Here is a 23,513-nt window from a genome sequence, read left to right as displayed (position 1 = left end):
GATTGATGGACAGTACCCCACAACTTGGAAGGAGGCAATATTAATTCCATTATGGAAACCAGGCAAGGGCTGTAGTGCCTTTAACAGTTATCAGAGTGTAGCCCTTACCAGTTCTATGGGCAAGACTCTTAAACGCATGCTCAACCACCATCTCATCTGGCTGCTCATATCCCGAGGTCACCTGCACTGCTCCCAGTGTAGTTTCATGTGCTACCATTCCACTTTTGACAACTTAATTCTCCTGGAGACAGCGATACAGGAGCCCTTTTTACACCAAAACCATTTGGTTTGTGTGTTTCTTGACTTTGAAAAAGCATGTGACACTAGTTGGAGGTACAACATCCCTCACCAACTTCATGAATGGGGTCTATGTGGATGCCTGTCATTTCTTATCCAATCCTTTCACAAGAAATGCCATTTTTGATATTGCATTGGCGATACCTTGTCTGCCTGCTATGTTCAAGAGAAAGGGGTCCCCCAAGGCAGTGTCCTCATTGTCACATTGTTTGCCATCATTATCAATGGCATTTCCTCCACTGTCAGCAACCCTGTTAAATGCTCTTTGTTTGTGGATGACATTGCAATCTTCTACTCTTCCTCAGATCTTATAACGATGATGAGGCAGCTACAGCTACCCTTTAGGAGGCTGGAAACCTGAGCCAGGACAACTGGTTTTCAGTTCTCACCCTGGAAGAATCCATGTAAATCTTAACCATGCTTGTCAAAGTTTTAACCAGCCAATGATCACAATGGGGGACAATATTTTACGTTTTCAAGAAAATGTGTGCTTTTTGGGATTATTATTTGACTCGAAATTAATTTGGCTCCCAAATTTGAAAGATCTATGAACAAAGGGCTTCCAGTCATTGAATATTTTGAAATGCCTAAGCGGAAAAACATGGGGAGCTGACAGGTCCTGCCTCCTGCAGTTTTATAGGGCATTTGTCCAATCATGTTTACGTTATGGCAGCATTGCCTGTGTATCAGCCCGTACTTCCTGCATCAAGATGTTAGTTGCTGACAACCATAAGGGCATTCGGATATCGATTGGGGGCTTTCGGACCAGCCCTGTTCAGAGTCTATGTGAGAGGCTGGTGAACCACCACTCTGGATCCAGCACTGTATCCTTTTGGCTCGACAGGCACTGAAAATCTCAGCGTCACCTCAGTCATAGACATTTAGTGGAGTGGTCCAACCCACCTTTGAATGGCTGTTCAGGAATCAGCCCCATGCAACCAAGCCATTTGGGATATGTGCTACAGACTGTCTCAAGGATCTGGATCTACTAGGCATCAAAATACACTGTCAGGGATGAAATCCATGGCTGCCTTGATGTTTTCAGAGGTCCAAAGTGATTTTAAGCTTGACACAGTACAAGAAAACTTGTACTCCAGATTATGTTTTTTACGACTTTGTTTTCGTCTATTTTAAGTACGTTCCACAGTTTTATTCTTGTTTGTACAGATGGATCCCAGCAAGAAAATGTCCTCTTTTGTTTTGCTATTTTTCATGATAGAGCTTTTAAAGTGCATCTTCCCAAACAATTCACAAATTATGATGTGGAATTACATTCACAGACATCACCCACCGTATGAGGTTACTTGTCTGTTCTGACTCACTTAGTGCAATGCAAGCACTTCACCAAGTGTATCGAGTAGACCAGCTGATTCAGCTCTTCCATGACACCTTACAACGACTCCAACACCTTGGCAAGGAGGTGATCTTTTGCTGGGTACCTGGCAACATCAGGCTACAGGGAAATGACATGGCCGACAAAGCCACCAAGGAAGTATGTCAAGATGCTGCTGTCCATCAGTGTCCCATCCTGTTGCATGCCATCATTCCATTTTCTGACAGACATATCATGCATCAGTGGGAGACTGAATGGTTGCAGATGATAGAAAGCAAAGTGCGGTCACTCAAATTGACCACAAAGGTATGTCAGACTCACCGCTGGAAGGAGGTTCTGATTACCAGGTTGTGCATCGGACATAGCTGTTTAACACATGGCTTCCTCCTCTGGCAGGAGGATCCACGACTCTGTGAAGTTCGTGGTGTACCACTTTCACTTAAACATATTTTGGCAATGTGTGTCCTATATACTAATATTAGGGCAGCCTCAGTATTGATGGAGATCTGCCCACCATCATTGCAGGTACTGATTCCAGTGTAATAAGAGTGGTGAAATTTTGTGAACTATCAGGCCTCATCTCTAAATTGGTGGGGAAGGAAGGCAGACTTTAATACATTATAAGCTGCTTTGCACCTTTCTCGATGTTGAACACCTATAAGATGGCTACATCAGCACCTCTGTCCATATCAAACCTACCAACCACCAGTGATACCTCCACTTTGACTGGTGCCACCCATTCCATATCAAGAAGTCCCTTCCATGCAGCCTGGCCACCTGTGGCGTCACATCTGCAGTGACGAGTGATTCCTCTCAAAATACACTGAGGGTCCCACTGGGCATATGCAGATTGTAATTACTCCCACTCCCCCAACATTGTACAAAAACAGATCTCCCTTGCCTTATTTTTCCAGTTACTTACCGCCTCCCAAAGTCCCACTGTGTGGCCGTAAAGGAGCATTCTTCTCGTGACTCAGTACCACCCAGGATGGAGGTACTGAATTACATTCTCCGCCAGGGATTCAGCTACCTCAAGTCATGCCCTGAAATGAAAAGTGTCCTACACAGTATCCTTCCCACCACCCCCATAGTGGTATTCAGTTATCCACCAAACTTATACAATATCGTTTTCCATCCCTACAAAACCCCTGCTCCCAGCCCCATACCTCATGCCTCATATCCCTGTAATAGATGTAGATGCAAGACCTGCCGCATACATCCTCCCACCACCACCTACTCCAATCCGGTCACAAACATCACCTATCTCATCAAAGGCAAGGATACCTGTGAAACCAGTCATGTGATCTACAAGCTAAGCTGCAACCATTGTGCTGCATTCTACATGGGCATGACAACCAACAAGCTGCATATCCGCATTAATGGCCACCGACAAACTGTGGCCAACAGACAACTGGACCAAGCTGCCGAAAACTATGTTCTTCATTTCAGTGACTGCTTCACACACTGTACCATCTAGATCCTTCCCACCAATGCTAGTTTTTCTGAATTACGCATGTGGGAACTCTCCCTGCACTATATACTATGTTCCTGTAACCCTCCTGGCCTCAACCTTTGTTAATCACTGTCCTTACCCTTCTAGGTCCTTCCCTGTTCTCGTTCCAATGCTACACACCCCTCTATTCCACCGACCCACCCGGTCTTTTTACTTTCTCCTTTTCTGCTCCCCACCAACTGCCCACCCTCTCTCCCCTGCCCTCTGTCTAACCTCCCTATTGCACCTAACTGTCCTTCCCTTTCTCCACCTCGTCCCTGCATGCTCCCCCAGCAGCTGTTTATCATCATCCGCCCTTACGCTGTTATCCCTCCACCTCCCCAGCCCAGACTCTGCTTTACCCCCATCCGGTTGCCTCTCCCATCATGCACTGCTGTTCGTAGTCTGGCTTCAACTACGAGAGACTGTGGTTTTTTGTGTTTGTTTTTTGTCTTTTTTGACAAATGCCTTGTTGTCTGAAAGCTTATTGTGTACAGTCTTTTTTTGTGCCTATCTGCGACTCAGCACCTCTGCTATATAGTGAGTAGCAACCATCCTTTCTGTAATATTGTTACATTCCATTCTGGATTTTACATTGTTTAATTTTGCAATATTGGGTTTCCCAGGATTGGTCTTAGCTTTGAGGGCATCCAGAGGCATCCTGGAGAGATTTTTATCCAACTGTGTGGACCTCATTTCGTGTTTGGTGAAATTCAGTTGATTGTTAGTAAACGGAGTGCAATAAAGCTTGGTTAAAATTCATTAAACGAGAACCAGTCTGTAGGTAGTTTTTTCGTTTTAGTCTATCAAAAATCCAGAGGCAAGCACACTAGATTCTCCTATACATCTGAAGGCTTTTCCAAAATGATCTTTACAACTTTGATCATGTATATTTCTGAAACAGATTGTGGCATAACTTTCACAGACACTGTCTGTCCACCCCCCCCCCCACCCCACCCCCACCCCCCCCCACCTCCACCCCCCCACCCCCCATGTTAGTGATTGACTGGCCACCATCCAGCATTTGGCACAATGTATGGAATGGTTGTACAGATCAAATCTGACACCCATGTCCTGCAGAACCCCATTACAGTTCTTTTTAAAGAGGTGGGGGAGGGGAGAGCCTGCAGGAACTGTGAGTTCACATCAGAGCAGCAACAACACAGGTTAACGAGGATGCATTAGGCCAGACATGGAACTGAAATATTGCTTAGATATCCTGTGTGCTACAGATGGTGCATAAATTTAAGGTAACCATCCGTCTCCCCCCCCCCCCCCCTTTTTGTGACAGTCATGATTTTTCTAGCTCTGTCCTGAATATTTTCAAAAGTAATTCAGGACAGTTACTCATTCTGGCTTTAATAATTGTGAAACAATTCACCCAAATTAGATGTTCATATCACCTGTATCAGTATGCTGCTACTGAAAGGGTATTTTCCCAAGTAAGTAATGTATGGAGCGGTGACAAAACAAAGTTTCTTATAGAAACTACTAAAGCAGATTTAATGAGACTTCCTGGCAGGTTAAAATGGTGTGCCGGACCAAGACTCGAACTTGGGACCTTTGCCTTTTGTGGGCAAGTGCTCTACCAACTGAGCTACCCAAGCATGACTCACGACCCTTCCTCACAGCTTCAATTCTGTCAGTACCTTGTCTCCTACCTTCCATACTTCACAGAAGCTCTTCTGCGAACCTTGCAGGCTGTGGGTAAGCCATGTCTCCACAATATCCTTTCTTCTGGGAGTGCTAGTTCTGCAAGGTTCGCAGAAGAGCTCCTGTGAAGTTTGGAAGGTAGGAGACGAGGTACTGGCAGAATTGATGCTGTGAGGACAGGTCATGAGTCGTGCTTGGGTAGCTCAGTTGGTAGAGCACTTGCCCACAAAAGGCAAAGGTCCCGAGTTCGAGTCTCGGTCCGGCACACAGTTTTAATCTACCAGAAAGTTTCATATCAGTGCACACTCCACTGCAGAGTGAAAATCTCATCCTGGAAACATCCCCCAGGCCGTGGCTAAGCCATGTCTCCGCAATATCCTTTCTTCCGTGAGTACTAGTTCTGCAAGGTTCGCAGAAGAGCTTCTGTGAAGTTTGAAAGGTAGGAGACGAAGTACTGGCAGTATTGATGCTGTGACGATGGGTCGTGAGTCGTGCATGGGTAGCTCAGTTGGTAGAGCACTTGCCCGCGAAAGGCAAAGGTCCCGAATTCAAGTCTCACTCCAGCACACAGTTTTAATCTGCCAAGAAGTTTCATATCAGTGCACACTCTGCTGCAGAGTGAAAATCTCATTCTGGAGATTTAATGAGTATAGATGGAATTATGACAAAACTTGCATTGAATGTTTACATATGCTGTTGAAGAAAATTTACAGCACCGATAAATACTGCATATCTGCTTACACTTCTTCATCTTACAAGATGCCAATAAAATATAAATTAATATGTTTTTTGTAACAAATTAAGGTGATAGTTTGCATTAATTACATTACATTAAGACTTTTTCGCAATATGTAAATATGTTAATGTGCCGCAGTTTGGTTGAAAATATCATTGCCTTAACACAGTGAACTCTGTTAAGCAGATACTAGAACCTTAGGTGTGTATAAACATTATGTTGCAAGCTGCACATTTCTACCTCTCCCCATTTCTGAAATAAATGTGATTAGAGTTGTGAAGATCATTTTTAAACACCGTGTATTTTCCATACTTTTTTACTGAGACAGTGAGAAGCTGCTGAATATTGGCAACCACATGTACCATGACACTGTCCTGTCCACCAGACAACTGAATATTTTAAAGCTCATTTCCTTCTACTCATTGAGCTGTATTAAAACCGACTTAATTTACATTCATATTCCTTATAGCAATTGAGAACTATGTTTGAACATGAATATCTTTACAATGCACTTTCACAAATCCTTGTTACCTTTGTGTGTAATTTATGTCTGCTGATCAGTAGGAGGTGAGCACCCACTGACATTGTCAGCACTGAAACACAAGCAAGGGAGCATTACCCCTCTCATGCCTCACTTCCCGAGGGCCATTGGCCAACTTATCGTTTACAGGCTGTATGTGTCTGGGAAAATAATCCTATTTAACTCAGATGGCTGGGGTTTTCGAAGTTTTTGTCTGGGGTCAGCAATATAAGTGATGGCAGGCCTACCCCAGAGATATGTCAGCTTAATTAGTTAAGCATTAATAGCACCTGGAACAAGAGCACTAGTACTGTAGCATTGTAGGGGGCTGGGGGGAGGAGATGAAGTAACTTCACCATACCCCCTGAGAGATGTTTTCGCTTACCCCTGGGGTAGGGCTACCCTCTGGTGGCGTAATGTGGCACTGCTTGAGTTCAGCTCTTGAAACTATTGCAGGCTGGCTTCACTCAGAAGAATGAATAGCTAGGTCAGTCAGATATAACACTAAAGAGTGCTTTCACTTGAAAGAAAGAATACGTGGTTCAACTGACAGGAAACCTACCAACTGTTTTCACTCGAAAAGAAAGAATGAAAAATTCAGTTAATACACAAAGCTACAATGGTGTCGAATGTTTCCATTCGCTTACTCCCACAGACTGCTTTCAAAAAAACAATAAATAATAATAATAATAATAATAATAATAATAATAATAATAATCATCATCATCATCCAACTGGCACATAAAACTACAACTGACTGATTCTATTGTTTCCATCCGGTTACTCTCACATACTAGTTTCACTCAAAAGAATGGAGAGTATTCCAACTGACTGAATCAGTTGTTTTCATTCAGTTGCCCCCACAGACTAGTTTCACTTAAAAGAATGAATGAATAATTCAACTGATGCATAAAACTACAGCCAAATGAGTCATTTGTTTTCCAACAACCAGATGAGTGTTTTGTTTTCATCCAGTTTTTCCCATCACTATTGAGGCCTACTGGGTGAGCAGCTCGACCCAATAGTATTAACTTTGCATTCCATATTTATGTCAGAACTGTTTCTTTGTGACAAAAATTTCGTTTCTTCCTATAAATACCGGTGCCTTATTATGTGCCATATGAGAACTTAATTTACAGAATGTGCTTGGTTCACACAGCTCCCATCTTATTGTAATCTGAGAATTAATGTACATGTCTTTCACTCCTTAAATTCATCCTCCATACCAAGTCCAGAAACAGATTTACCATACCTTGTCTCCCTGGTCACCTATCATTCCCACATACCCTTGGTTGGGCCACATAGGAGCACCGCTCCTTTGGTTCGGTACCACTCAATAACTTTTTCGACTTCCTCTTTTGTGCCTTGAAATGAGAAATATCCTCGCCACCCCTCCCTCAACTGCATTCCACTGCCTGCATAACCTACACAATATCTGTCTTCATTTCTGTTCCATTCTTGCTCCCAACTTGTTACCCCAAGGCTCTTATCCCTGCAGTAGACCCAGATGCAAGACCTGTCCTTTATGTCCTCCTACTACCACCTAATCCACTGTCACAGACATCTCTTACTGCATCAAAGTCAGAGCTACCTGTGAAAGCAGCCATGTGATCAGCCAACTTAGCTGCAACCACTGTACTGCATTCCACATGTACATGACAACCAACACTCTGTCGGTTAGCATGATTTGCCACTTCCAACCCATGGCCAAGAGGCAGCTGGACCACCCTGTTGCTAAACATGCTGCCCAACATGATTAGCTCGACTTTGACTGCTTCACAACCTTTGCAATCTTTCCAGCAACTTCAGCTTTTTTGAACTGCATAGGTGGGAAATCTCCCTGCAACATATCCTTCATTCCTGTTACCCCTTGTCCTTGACTTTCAGTAGTCCCCACCCTCCACCTTCGTATCCCCTTACTTGCTCCCACTCTGACACACAATGTATGTCCTGCCAGTACCTGCGTAATCCTTTCCCCTTCTCTATCTCTCTCCCTTGCCCTCCCCACTGCCCTATCCCTATACCCACTATCCTGCCCCCACCACTTCCCTGCATGCTTCTGGAAAAAGCACAGGCATCTTTCCCCACCCCTGTTCTGTATCCCTCCCTGCCCCAAACCTCTTTGAATCCCCACAACCCATCCCAGCAAAGATTGCTGCTCACCTCAGATGCACTTGCAGTCAAAACCTAGTACCCAGAGGTGACAGTGGTCATATGTGTGTGACTTGTACTTGCATGAATGTATAAGTGTTTTGTTGTGTACTTCTGATGGATTTAGACTGATAACTGAATAGTATCTAGCACTCTTTTCCATTGTGCACCTGTCAGCCACTCAGTGCCTCTTCTATGTGGTGAGCAGCATCTGTCCTTTCATATTGTTGTTATTCTTTCGACTTATGTCAGTGTCAATACTTACCTCATCTTTGTGTATAGTTTCAACAAGTCCTTCCTTTCTCTTTTCATTGCTTTAATAATCAAAGGTTCTGAGATTTCAACCTTTGATCTCAGTGGATGCCTTGAATAGTTTAAGCCTAATGCCGGAGTGGTTCTTTTGTAAAGGACATAGATGATTTCCTTTCCCATACTTTTCAAATCTCAGTATGTGCTTAGTCTCTAATGATATTGGCATGTGTGTATTATTAAATCATATTCATCCTTATTTCCTCTCATTTTGGTCTTGATTTTCTCAACACTTTTCCTACTGTGCCTCTCTAACATGGGGTCCTGGACAATTTTCATAATTATCCCTTGAATAATCATGTTTGTGAATCACTTTCCTATTCCTTATCAGTTGTATTAAGGCAAGATCAGTTTCATTACTGAAACTAACTTGAAACCTTTCAGTTTTCGATTTTTTGTTGCAACCAGTTCCTAAGTGATTGTGCAGACATTTTGTCTACTGTGTGATAATCCAATTGCTCATCACACATTTAGTTTGACAGCAAGCAGATGTCATTGAGTGTATGGTGCTGATGAATTATTGAAAAATTCAATTCCAATAGCTTGGAATAAAATTTACAACCTAGGTATAGCCAGTAGCCTCAAGATACATTGATAAAAATGTGTTATTCATGACACTCATTTTTTTAATATACGTTAGTTTCTTGAGAAAATGGTCAGTCATGCACCTCATGGTTATTTGGAGAGTTGTGATCAACCAGAATATTAGTTTTGGATACACAAACTAAATTAAGATTTTCGTAGAAGGATATACTCTTGTTTATCAAAGCAATTGTTATACCCCAGAAAATAGCACCAATTACTTTTACCAACATTTATGTCATCGTTAATCTGCGTGACTGATTGGTCAGTGTGTCTGACTACCATCTGGAGGATCTGGCTTCATTTCTTGGTCCTGACATGGATTCTTCCTTGGTAAGAGGATTAGTGCAGTGTGCATCCAAGCCTTTTGACATGGCTAGGGTTGAGCTAGGCCCATGCCTCTCTATACCTATGCTTTATGTCATGTTAGGGCAGAGAATGACACTGCAATTGTTTGATGTTGTGATGTTCTTGAGGCTTGATTGTGGAGTTCCTGTTTCCTTTCATTCCATTGTGTTAAAAAAGTCAATATTTCCAAAGAAAACTGCGCAAGAGTAATTTTGATTTGATATAGTCGTCTTTATTTCAGGGAATGAATATCCAGCAGTTGTTGAGTTTGCACAGTTTCAAAGGATACCCAAAAAACGTCAGGGGAAAAAGAGAGATCTAAAAGCGGGTACATTAAAAGATGATCCTGAATATATTGCATTTTTGGAAACACTAAGAGAGAAAAAGGAAGCCAACTCATCAAAGCAGACTATTGATGTGGTTGTACCTCCAGACAGTAAGTAAACCTCTTATTTGAAGAGAATTTAATTACTTTTCTGCCTTATTGCTGATAGAATAAATCACAGAAATGTGTGTATACTGAGGATATTCTGTACCAAAAGTGTATAAATACATTTACTGTCTGTCCATCCAAGATTTTATTTTCATTGGCATCATCACATCAAAATGAATCCTTCTCCTCAGACAATGTTAAGGAGAGCATAAGAACTGGGCAGGACACTTTCCTTTACTAGTTGTAGTTTGACACTACATCGATGTTGGCTTAAAGAGAAGATAGTTTGAGATAATTTATGAGAAGCAAGCAATATGTGATGTGTTTTTTGTGTCAAAATTGAAATCTTGTACATATTGTGAAATAATGTTAACTTAAGTGAATGCAGCCAGGTGACGTCTTCGACAACTGCTGATATTTTGATAGGTGTGCACCCATTCCTTGCTGCATTTGTGTCATCCGATATGACTGGATGTGCACCTGTCAAAATACTGGTGGTTATCAAAGGCATCATCTGGCTGTGTTCCCATAAGTTATATGAACTATTTAATGTTGTTCACAGCTTGTTCGTTGTTCTCCATCATTTCTTGGAATACATAGTTCAGGTTGAGTTATGGTTGATTTTAATGGCAAAGTCCAGCTTAAATTGTTGTCACCAAAGCGACTGTGTTTTCAATCTACAGAAGCTGCCACTAGTTCCCTACTATCACTTTTTAAATATATTTCATGCCCTGATATTATTTTATTACTGGGACGTGAAGGGTTACAGCCAGTTCATGATGATGAAATGTGTGTGCTATTCCCTAATGGTTTTTTTTAAAAATCTGATGTTGACAGATCTTCTTGTAGCCCCAACATACCTCTAGGCAAGCATTGCCAAAACTGCTTCACAAAACACAGACATAACAGCTTAACTTATTTCTCATCTCAGTTTACACAGTATCCAATGAGAAAATACTTTCACTGTGTTCTGCTTAGTAATATGAGTTTAGTAGAGTTCTTACAAGAACACAATTTTGTAGCAACAGCTGGAAATGGAAGTACTGTATAGAAATAGCAAGGGAACTGAGAGAGTTATTAGCTCACTGAGGCATATGGATTCATGTGGTTTCAGTCAGACACCATGTAGCATAGTGCAAATTTGTACACTCTGCATTAGCTTGGGACTTAGTTACTTGAGTTACACATCCTTTTTATCAGATCTTTTACTAGATACACTGAAATAGTCAGTGATGAGACCTCTACATTGTAAAGAAGAAACATATGAAATCAATGACTAAATTGCAATATAATTGTTACTCAAGTTCTCAAGAATGCTCAAAAAGGCAATTCACAGTAGAGTACTATACCTTTTACTCAGCACACGGCTACTGTATTAATGTTAATGTTTCAGTGTGAATCAGCCCTTATTTGGTCTGTAAATATTGAACGTACTTATACTATACATCTACTTTGACCCATTACATCTTAAAAATAAACAGTAAGTATATAAGCAAAATAAATATTGTTGTCATTATTTCATGTGTAAAAGCAGAAGTCTTGTATTGATAGGCTCAAATGGCCCTTTGATCTATAGTCAAGACAGCATAAGAAGAGTCCTGACAGTTTGCAACACTGTTGCCAGCTTTCAACTGCAAAGCGCTAATGATTGCCGACATAAACACTAGTCATTTACAGAGCTGTGACAACACTGAGGCTTTGCCATAGAGATATTTACAAAATCACGTTACGTTATCAGAAGAGGTAGGCATGTGAAGCTTCTGCACCCAGTCCACTGCAATTGTCAGGGGTCAGCTTATGCCGACTCACCTATAGTAATGTATTTCCTTTTTGTATGGCTGATGTATCTGTTCAGTTATCCAGTAGAAACAAAAGTAAGTTTTTAGTAATGTTACGTTGTTTGCATCTCATTGTTTCTTTCTCTGTCTTTATGATAAATGTAATTCTGTTTGTGGTACATCTTATGGGCAATAATAAATGATAATTTTCTTCATGGCCATTATGGTGACCTTTATGTGCTTTTTGATGTCAGATATGTTTCCGAATATGATAGATGTTCATTGTTCTTGTATATTGCATGGGCAAAAAATTAGGTTTTTGTACAACTAATGTATTGAAGTAAAACTTCAGTAAAACTTAACAGAGCCAGCACCTAAAATAACAACAACTCCTCTACTGGAATACATTAAACAGAGGCGAGCAGAGCAGCAGAAGTTACGTGATGAGAAACGAGAAGAAAGGCGCAGGAAGGAAATGGAACGTAAGAGAATTAAGGATGAAGAAAAAAAACGACGGAAGGATGGAGAGTCAGTTTTGAAAGTGAGTATTTCCTTGTAACTAAAACAGATTTACACAGTGGGGGGTAGAAGAAACATGCTGTTTTGAAACATGTGCACTTGGTTTATTAAAAAAAAAAAAAAAAAAATACAGACATACATACACAGAAAGTAAGATATGTTCATATAGATTGAACAGGAACACTGAGAGTTATTTATAAAAGATAAAATTAAGATATCATCAGTCATTAGAGACACAAATTCATAACTATTGTGCAAAATTATCTGTTGATCACTCTTAACATTTGCACTGGCTCTTCCACCAGGTCCTGTAGAATAACATTTTTTTAGTCTCCTACTGTTGTGGTTTTGCTTGTGCTGCATACATCCTAACTTTCAGATGACCTCTTGAGTATAAATAATGAACTTAATCTGGTATGTGTGAGAGTCATGCACATCTGTTGATTATCGTTTGGGAGAAAGTGTACTGTGCCTCCATCCTCTGTGATCTTTGTGTATATTGCTGCACTGTTCCATTGGGGGAAAAAAAGAAAAGAAAAAAACATGTTTACACAAAGTCTATACCATATCATCAAATTGGGCCAAAGTTACTTATCTTTAGCATGTGGATGAAACTGTTAAGAAAACAGCCACCTCTTCAAATCATACTGCGGGATTATCCTAATCTGTGACCTGCTGCGTCATATTGTCACCTTGGGGCTGTGAAGACGCCATTGGTGCAGCTGTTGTGGGTTGCAATTCTGTTTATTCTTTGCACAATTCATGTGAAAATTTGCTTTGTCATTAATTATCGGTACGGTATTATTCCATTTAAAGTGGTGAGCAAAACTCTTTTATGTAATTCAGTGGCCTTCAACTACGCGTGGAAGTGCAATTCACTGTAAGTGCATTTTTACCTACTTTAGGAACCAACCTGACATTTATAAAGCCACAGAGTGATTCCATGCATAACACTACAGTTAGAAGTCTCACTGCTTCTACTTGCTTCGATTTTCATTGCTTTATGTAAGTCAGTGTAGTTTCCACACTGTCTCATTTTTTGTACTTTGGAGCAAATCTGCCAATTGCAGTAGCATGTTGCAGTTTGCTGCCACTCTTACTGGGTAGCATTGAAGTATTGTCTGAAGACGGTCATTCCAGATTCACATTTTTACAGGGAAAAACTGCTACACTCTAAACACACAATATTCTGTGGGTCACAGTGCCATAGTTACTGAGCTAAAACATCAGTGTCTACAGTGGTGGTTGGTGGACAGGAATGACTCTTGCCCCCTTTTTCTTCCAGTGCTCTACCCATTGGAGAAACCTGTACTTTCTCTGCCTCACCTTGTAATAAATATATGGTATTAGCGAGAATTATGAAAGATAGGTATTGATGCGTACTATACTGAGCATATCAAATGTGAGTGAAGACAGCGATGGGAAGTAGCTTTCACGTATAATTCAGTTTTGCTACTGTTCCACGTGTGAGTGGACACCAAGTTTTACAATCCGAACTGAATTTCAACTTAGCAAGCTTGTCTATAGGTGGGTACCATATACTTGGACAAAATGCAAATGATGACTAAATAATTGGAACTCTGTCATGAGTAATTCCTTGCAGTGTTTTCACTGATTGTTTTTGAATGGAATATGTCAGGATAATGTGTTCTTAATAGCTTCTTCATCGTAATTTTTATGAATAAAGAGCAAATTATTAAACCTTTGAATGTTATGGTGTGTCACATGTGACATATACACTATTTCATATGTGCTGTAGTATTTTTGATGGTATATATGCATTTAGGTGTGCCATATCATTCGTTAAGACATGCTGCTGTACTGGTACCTGTGTACTGTGAACACATTAACAAGCATCTTCAAATATCTGTCAACACTCCCCCTTCCTCCCTTGTCTTTGTCGCCCCCGTCCACGTGGCCCCAGTAAATGTTCAAAGTTTGGGCTGCTTAATTGGAGTGTATACTAACATTTGATCTTGTGGTCTCTGTATAGTTAAAGTGAGTTACATATTGTTGTGCAGAGGATAAACTCCTGGAAAGTCTGTGTAGGAAACAATAAGATGAACTTAATGACAGTTCTACAGAATCTCAGAGTACCAATCCTGAGCCTTTTACATCAGTATACCACACACCAATATGCCCTTTCTACGAGAGATTTAGCTGATTGTTATTCAGAATCTCGAGAGCCTAGAAGTGGTATTGAAATAATGTTGAAAAGAGAAGTTTATACCATCAGGCTTAATTGAGAAAAATAACTTATTTACACCTATTTATGCATGTGTGTGATGGTTACTGTTAGAATGCATGTGTTAACTAGAGAATGATTCATGCAGCTTCTTTTTATTAATGATCTTTCCGACAGATGATCTGAGGGAATTTATTTCAGACAATTCCCTTCCATGGCTTGTGTGGGGAAAATTGAAAATTGGTGGTTATCAGCAGAGATACTTTCAAACATTCCACTTTTCAACAAAATTTTGTCCCAAGACCTTATATAAAGTCAGATAAGGTTTCACTTCAGTGATAATTTCGCCAGTACCAGAGAAAATAGTGTATTCAAAATTTGGAATATCACTGATAAAGATTGAAGAGCTATCTGCAGTAGTTTTCAACACATCAAAACTCTGCAGCGATGAAAGTATATTGTTCAAAGGTCAGCTAGATTTCATTAATTTATTCCATGCAAATAAAAGAGGTTTATGTTTATGATATTTGGCCTTAAGACTTAATTTCTTAGATTTCGTTGTATATGCAGTCACAACAATGGAAATGCAGTTCTACAGTTTGGGAAAAAGTAATGAAATAATTGCAACATTTAGACCTATTTTGACCTGGACATGCTCTTTATTGACAAGTAGTATTCAAACTCAGATGTGGCCCACTAGCTTCACAATCACATGTGGCACTGTTCATGAGAATAGATGCAATATGCCAAAACTACAAGAGATCTGATGTCAACTAATATGATGCATTCCATAAAGTGGTTTGACAAAAGAGAGGTATAGTGTTGTCTTTTATTCCACAGAAATTGTTAGGATGGATAAGACTGACAGAAATATTGATAAAAAGATCAATAGACTGTAATGTTTTTATAGATTGCGATTTGAGTATTGAGGTAGGTGGCTGCTTCGACATGCTATGGAGGTTAGATTGACTGTTCACAAAATGATGTAACATTTCTTTTCCATGTTGTGCTTCTGTGTGTTCTCAATGCTCATGCTTATGCTTTCACAGGGCAAAGAAATACCAATAGCTATTTTCATCATTCTTTGGCAAGATAACTTTTAGAAATTTGTTCCCTAGAGTAGCTGGTTGTTGGAAAGGAAAGGGCTTTAATGATTTTAAGTACCTATGGTTTACTAAGGTCTTTAGAAATGTTATTTTAAATGAAAACTCCGTGAGAGGTATGTTACTGGGCACAAACACAGTTCTCTCAGCAGTGTACCAAGAAACCACACATGCATGAATAACTTACAATTTGCTACTATGTGTTTGCTCTGCTTTGTGACCATATTTCATTTCACCAACAAGAAATACTAAACAATTTTTTTGTAAAACAAAAAGAAAATTAACATCAAAATAAGTTTTTAACTTGGCCCATTTTATAAACGAAGAAGGATGAAATATACCTACAGTGATATAAAAGTATTAGAATACTTAAAATATTTTACTTTAAAACTTCCCTGCAGCTGAAAAGTTTTACACTGACCAAAAAACATTCCAGGCATTTCATATGTAGTAAATTCAATTTTATGTGTGGTGTTCATAAAATGTGTGGCACTGTGTATAATGAGTTAGCTAAACAAAAATTATAAATATAGATTCTGAATATAATAGGGAAACATTCCACGCGGGAAAAATATATTTAAAAACAAAGATGATGTGACTTACCATACGAAAGCACTGGCAGATCGATAGAAACACAAACAGACACATACATACACACAAAATTCTAGCTTTCGCAATCAACGGTTGCTTCGTCAGAAAAGAGGGAAGGAGAGGGAAAGAAGAAAGGATGTGTGTTTTAAGGGAGAGGGTAAGGAGTCATTCCAATCCCGGGAGCGGAAAGACTTACCTTAGGCGGAAAAAAGGACAGGTATACACTCGCACACACACACATATCCATCCGCACATACACAGACACAAGCAGACAAGATGTTTTGGTTACTTACAATGAAGACTCCATCCCATTACGTTCCAGTGCAGGTTGTTTATTATCTTGCAGCATCGAAAACTGTATAATGCACTTTTTTGTGTATTATACAGTTTTTGATGCTGCAAGATGATAAGCAACCTGCACTGGAATGTAATGGCATGGATTCTTCATTGTAAGTAACCAAAACAACTTCCATTTAATAATAATAATTTGTTTACAACACTTAAAATCGTCATGAGGCACAACTGCAATTAAAAAGATGCTGTCGCACATCTTTTTTTGGTTGTAGGGCATCACCACCCCAAGGAAGATTCATCAGATGGGGAAACAAAACACGAAATCTAATGCAAAATGTGAATTAGACATCTGAAGATGATCCTATCGGTTCAAAATCAGTAACAGCACTGTTTGAATAAATAAATAGCACTGTAAAAAGTGGCTGGTTGCCATTTCAGTAGTTGCAGGAGAAATGGCTGGGTGATTGACTGATCTGACCTTTAACATTACGCAACATGGCCTTGCTGTGCTGGTACTGTGAGTGGCTGAAGGCAAGGGGAAACAAAAGCTACTACTTTTCCTGTGGCATGGAGCTCTAGCAAATGGCTTCACGATCATGGCATCCTCTTGAGTAAAATATTCTGAAGGTAAAAAAAGTGTCCAGCTAGATTCTTTTATCAGTTAGGTAGGTTAGTGAATTTAAAAGGGAAGCTAGTGGATTGATGTTGGACATAGTGGGAATTAACAAAGTGTGTAGAATCTCTGGCCACCTGAGTATATGTTTTTCCAAACTAAAGCAAATATGTGCAAAGCTGTTAGGGTTAAGGTATGCATTAAATAAATTGGCCTCAACTGCAGATTGTGTGGTATTGGAGGGGACAGTAGTAGTGGGGGGGGGCTCCACTGTGGGCAGTTGCTGTGTGGTAGGGGAGGTGCGGTTCAGCAGCTGAAGGTTATTCACAAGCAGAACTTGTAAGATACAACTAGCAAGTGTGCAAACAATCATATTAACAGGTTATGTTAGTATGATCAGTAATTTAACAAGTCAACTGTTTATTATTAAAAACACATTGTGTTAAAGGATTACACAGAAATTGCAATGGTAGCTGCAGTTTATTTTCACCTTACTTTTAAACATTGTTTTCCTTTTCTTGTTTCCATGTAGAATCATTTCATTAGCCAAAACACAGTGATGTTTACAAGGTTTCACTTCTCTAACATGCTAATGCAATTGCAGCTGTAACAAAGTCCTGAAACAGTCTATAAATCAAACAAACACTAGTGGAGAAATGTGCTCAGTAGCAAATGAATAACTCATCCTCAGTATAAAAATAAACTTGTAATTTCTTCACTTATGTTGTTGCTAACCCATACCAATTCTTATTTTACCAGCTATCAATGGCCCTTAAAATGATTTCATTACTTCAATGAAAAAGATCTGGAATTTCTCATATATTGCTACTGGGTAAAGTGGTGTCATGACTAGCACACTGGACTTTCAGTGGGTCGATGATGGTTCAAATCCCTATCTGACCACTCAGACCTAGGTGTTCCATAAATCACTCCAGGCAAATGCTGGGATGGTCCCTTTGAAAAGAGTGTGACTAATTTCTTTTCCCATCCTTTCATAATATGAGCTCGTGCTCTGTCTCTAATAACCACGATGTTGAGAGGATGTTAAACTGTAATCTTCCTTCCCTCCTTCACACATCACAGTAGATAAGAAAGTTTTGCATGTTAACTATATGGCAAAATATTCTCTGTTTGCCTGATGTCATTTGCCAAAACTCATTTAATATCTTGACCCATTTATGAGGTATGAGGCATGTTACGAATATTTCATTTTGACTCTATGGTTTCTGCATGTGAGTGGAAGTAAATGCACAGCATACAATCAATTTTCTCAAGATCGGAGATAGATATAGTTCTCATATCAAGTGTAAAGAATAATTCAATATGTTTATTGCGTTTGGTATGACTTTTGTGTGACCCAACATGCACCAAATGCAAACTCATAGCGCCCCTTATTTCTCATTTCAAACTTTTCAAATTTTGCAGAGTAGCGTACTTAATCATGAAATATCACAGTAATTATGAAGCGATAGGCAGTTTACAACCTAATGAAGCTGATGAATGAGGCTGTGTGATGCAAGAGAATCAATTTTTTTAAACTGATGTTGTAATGGGGGGCCTGGAATTTCATAGTAGGAAAAGTAACAAGGAAAAATGGTATGAATACATGGGCTGAGGGAAAGGAATGAAGGGGAACCTGCAGATAGAATTTTGCACAGCTTAATTTAATTGTTGCTAATACTTTGTTAAACAACCATGAAAGAAGATACAAGGGCATATTGAAGTAACATCTCCAATTTTTTTATGTGTAAACTGTTAAAGCTTTTTAAATAAAACAAACTTAATTAACAATCTACATCTTTATTCTTTACATCATTTATTTCTCAACACAGTCACCCTGGCGATGGGAAAACAAATGGAAATTGGATTGGACCAAGTCATGACTGTATGGAAGATGATTAATGCCAGTGAACCCAAGGTGTTAAATTGTTACAGATGTTGCAGCACTCAAGTGTGGTCTGGCATTGTCATGCTGAAGGAGAGGGTGCTCCATGTGTTGACGAAGCACCCTGTTTCTCACACACCAGCATAGTTACGCTATACATTGTCATGTTGCATGCTACAGTTCAGACCCCTCTAGCAGCAGAGAGTTGCAACTTGCATCAGCAAAGTGGGAAAGTTGACATCTAATACCTCAAATAGTATGGACAACAGGATAAAAAATTGGATTACTTTTCTGCACACCCTCGTAATATATGTGGACGTGACATGGTGATACCAAAAGGTTTCATATACATTACTTAATAGTTGAACAGAGATTTCAAAAACAGATTTTAAACAGCAAAGCATTTCTAGGGGATGATTTTGTCTTCTCTGGCCATAATTTATTGATTATGAACTGCCGTTTGAAACTGAGAAGCAGTGGAAAGGTAAGAAATTAAGGAGATGAGACCTGGATAAGTTGAAAGAAACAGAAGTTGTTGAGAGTTTCAAAGGGAGTGTTAGACAATGATTGACTGTGACTGCAGGAAGGGATACAGTGCAAAACAAATGAGTAGCTTTTAGAGATCAAATAGTGAAGGCAATAGAGGACAAAAAGAGCAGACATTTGACCCCAGATTAAATCCTCTAACAGCACACAAGATATAGAATTTAACTGGGGAAAGTTGGCAAAAGGGAGTACAGACATCAAAAAATGAGACTGACAGAAAGTGAAAATCAGCTAAGGAGGAACACCTAGAGGACAAATTCAAGGCTGTACAAACATGTTTGAATACGGAAAAAATGGATGCCAACCATAGAAAAATTAGAGAAGTGACTGTATGAATATCATGAGCTCAGATGAAAAGCAGGACTAAGCATATAAATTAATGATGGAAGGAATAAACAGAAGGGCTAAACAAGGAAAATGAACTGAAAGACAACATTTTCATAAGGAAACTGGAAGTAAAGGAAGGTGAGATGGGAGATATAATAATGTGAAAAGTAATGACAGAATTCTGAAAAACCTAAGTTGGAGTAAACAACATTCCCTCAACATTATTGAGATCCTTTGGGAGGAGCCAGCCTTAGTTGCAAAATACTAAAATGAATTAGTTAGGAAAGAATGAAAAAACTGGTAGAGCCCGACATCAAAGAAGATCAGTTTGGGTTCCAGGAAAATCTAGGACACAATATGTATTTCTGACTCTATGATTAATGTTAGAAAATAGGTTAAAGAAAGGCAGAGGTACATTTATTACATTTGTAGATTTAGATAAAGCTTTTGGGAATGTTGACTACAGTCTTCGCAATTCTGTAGGTAGCAGGGATAAAACACAGAGATTGCAGTTACAAGAGTGAAAGGACTTGAAAGGGAAGGGGACAGAGAAGTAGCCTATCCCTGATGTTATTCACCATGTACATTGATAAAGCTATGTAGCCAACCAAGAAGAGATTTGGAGTGGGAATTGAAATTCTGGGAGAATAAATAATAACTTTGAGGTTTTTGTCAGTGAAATTGTTACTGTAGCAAAAATCCTGGAAGATAAGTGAAACGAAAAGTGCAGTGTCTTGTAAGATGAATCTGAACAAAAGTAAAACAGAGGTAATGTAACGTAGATCAGGTGATGCTGAGGACATCAGAGTAGGAAATGATACTAAAAATAATATGAGATGGAATCCAAAATTTTTGGGACTGGTGCTGCCATCTGGAAAGTAGGAATAGTAGATTTTTGCACCGCTAGGTGGCAAGAGCTGCATATCTGAAGAGTCAGTGTGCAGAGTGGCATTCAGCTGGGAGGACGTATTGCGTGTCCACAGTGATTTCCATAATACTCTGTGTTTGATGTGTGGTGATTTTACGATGGATCCGCGAACAGAACAGCGTGGGCAGATCAAATTCTGTGCGAATCACGGGAAAAGTGCTACGGAGACCCTTGCAATGATTCAACAAGTGTTTGGGGGGACAAAGCACCAATCGTCCCAGTAGAAGATCCCTGGCTCTCCAAGACCCAAAAACGCGAGACAGGTGAAGAGGAAAGTGAAGAGCATGATCATCGTTTTCTTTGATACCAAGGCAGGTGTGCACAAAAAATTCGTCCCACCCAACCAAACAGTGAATTCCGCGTACTACTGTGACGGCTCTGTGAAAACGTGTGGTGATGACGGCCCGAACTTTGGCGTCAAGGGAACTGCTGCATCACGACAACGTGCCCTGGCACACATCCTTGCTCACCAGGACCTTTTTGGCAAAAAACAACATGGCGGTTGTACCCCACCCACTGTACTCACCAGATTTGGCACCTTGCGACTTCGCGCTATTCCCAAAACTGAAACTCAAGTTGAAAGTCCATCAGTTCGACATTCTAGAGAGGATTCCAGAAGCATCGCTGGTGGTGATAAACACCCTCAAAGAACAGGACTTCCAGAAAACATTTGATCAGTGGCAGAAGTGCTGGGACCAGTGTGTACAAGCGGATGGGAACTACTTAGTGGGTGATGGTGACTATAAGTTCAAAGGTAAGATTTTCAACAGATGGAAGCACCAGTCGCGAAAATTTTGGATAGCATCTCATCGATGATTTTTGCTATTTGGGCAGCAAACTAACTGATGATGCCCAGAGTAGAGAGGATGTAAAATACAGACTGGCAGTAGCAAGAAAAGGATTTTTGAAAAAGAGAAATCTGTTGACATTGAATATAAATTTAAATATTAGGAAGTATTTTGTGAATGTATTTGTCTGCGTTGTAGCCTTGTAGGGAAGGGAAACATGGACAATAAACAGTTTGGACAAGGAGAAAATAGAAGAGTTTGAAATGTGGTGCTATAGAATAATGCTTGAGGATAGGTGGCAAATCAAATAAATAATGAAGAAGTTTCAAATTCGGTTGGGTAAAAAAAAAATTTATGGCACAGCATGATTAAAAGAATCATTGATAGGGCACATAAACATAACACCAGGAACAACTCAAATCTATGTTTTACGTACAAACACTCAACTCTGTAAAAAGGGAGCTTTCCACATGGCCCTCCAACTGTTCAACAATCTTCCCACTAGTATTAAGTCCATCGAAGACAACATAAAATTTAGCAAAGCCCTGAAGTCGTATTTGTTGTGGCACTGTTTTTACTCTATAAATGAATACCTAGAACAGTAATCTTGCTATTTACGTTAAACTGAAAACACTAAGCAATGGAGTGAAGTAAACTTAACCAATTGTTGCAATATAATACATTAGGATACTTTATGTTAATATATGTTAACAATAATTAACAGATTTTTCCGACATCTGAAACACACTGTGTACCATCAGATCACATGGAATAAATAAATAAATAAATCCTCAGGCACCAAGGAATCTTCAATGTGATGATGATAGGTAGTGTGGGAGGTAAATATTAGGGGAGGGAGACCCATGCTGAAATGTAGTAAGCAGGTTCAAATGCATGTTACTGATGTAATTATGCAGGGATGTAGAGACTGGCATGTGAAATACTAGGATGGAGAGCTGCATCAAATCAGTCTTCAGGCTTAAAACCACCACCACTAACAACAACAACAACAACAACAACAACAAGTTGTAAAGATATCTTGTTGCATCAAAAAACAGATGCAGATTCCTTTACAAATTTGTGTCACTTCATTCATTGGCCAGTCAACATGAGATATCCATTAATCACCTGTGTTGTACAAACGAACAAGTCAGCACTGGTAGAGCATTGTATAGATGTGGGTTACTCTTTCCTCTACAGTAACATGTTGATTTTAGCTTCCACATTGTCATTTTGGGACTCACCGGTCAAGGAAGTGCTTGAGATTCAATTAGTGGAACATTTAAAAACTGTGATAATGGCTTTCATTTGGACTATGTATGAAATGCAGTCCTTGTTTTGTGAACAAAATATTGGTGGAAGAGTTACGATTTGTATAGCTGCATATCCAGAATTTAATTTATTGTAGCTGCACTGTTTGCCTACCTATAATATGTGCGCCATGTAAATTGTCCTCCTCCAATGAGTAAGTAATCCATTTTCTATAGTATAAATAACACATTGTATATGAAGCTATTGTTCAGTTTGTGTGATACTCATTCTGCAGAAATAAACTGGAAAAATTATTAATGTGATCCACTATAAACGCTACTGTATCTAACAAATGATTGGAATACTTCATTTATCCATACGTGATTTAATATGATGTTTTAGACTAAACAAAGGCAACCTAAGGAAGCTTAACACCACCTCTTTATAGACAGGGAAATCATATAAACACCACCACTTCTATTCATGTATGAAGTGCGGGAAGAATGATTGTTTGAATTCTGTGCATGCAGTAATTATTCTAATCTTATCCCCACAATCCTTATGTAAGCAACACATAGCAGATTTTAGTATACTCTTAGAGTTGCCATGTAAAGCCAGTTTGTGAAACTTTGTCAACAGACTTTCTCGGGATAGTTTACGTCTATCTTCAGGAGTTAGACAGTTCAGGTTTTTCAGCATCTCTGTGACACTCTCCCATGGGTCAGACAAACCTTTGACCATTTTTGCAGCCTCTCTCTGTATACGTTCAGTATTTCCTGTTAGTCGTATTTGGTACAGGCTCTTGAACAATATTCTTGAACTGGTCACACGAGTGATTTGTAAGCAATCTC

At 39.5% G+C, this 23,513-nt stretch overlaps 1 protein-coding gene across 2 annotated transcripts in view; it reads left to right on the top strand.

The window, feature by feature from the left end:
- Positions 1-23,513, top strand: part of LOC126194701 (probable elastin-binding protein EbpS) — a 96,781-nt gene that overhangs the window by 27,676 nt on the left and 45,592 nt on the right. For both annotated transcript variants that reach the window (XM_049932941.1, XM_049932931.1), the window contains exons 3-4: positions 9,663-9,857; positions 11,998-12,173. In XM_049932941.1, the coding sequence (XP_049788898.1) occupies positions 9,663-9,857; positions 11,998-12,173 (371 nt within the window). The remainder of the gene's footprint in view (positions 1-9,662; positions 9,858-11,997; positions 12,174-23,513) is intronic.

The sequence above is a fragment of the Schistocerca nitens genome, chromosome 1, assembly GCF_023898315.1.
Source record: "Schistocerca nitens isolate TAMUIC-IGC-003100 chromosome 1, iqSchNite1.1, whole genome shotgun sequence".
Taxonomy (NCBI): Eukaryota; Metazoa; Arthropoda; class Insecta; order Orthoptera; family Acrididae; genus Schistocerca; species Schistocerca nitens.
The sequence above is the reverse complement of the archived record's forward strand: the minus strand, read 5'-3'. Positions and strand labels throughout refer to the sequence as shown.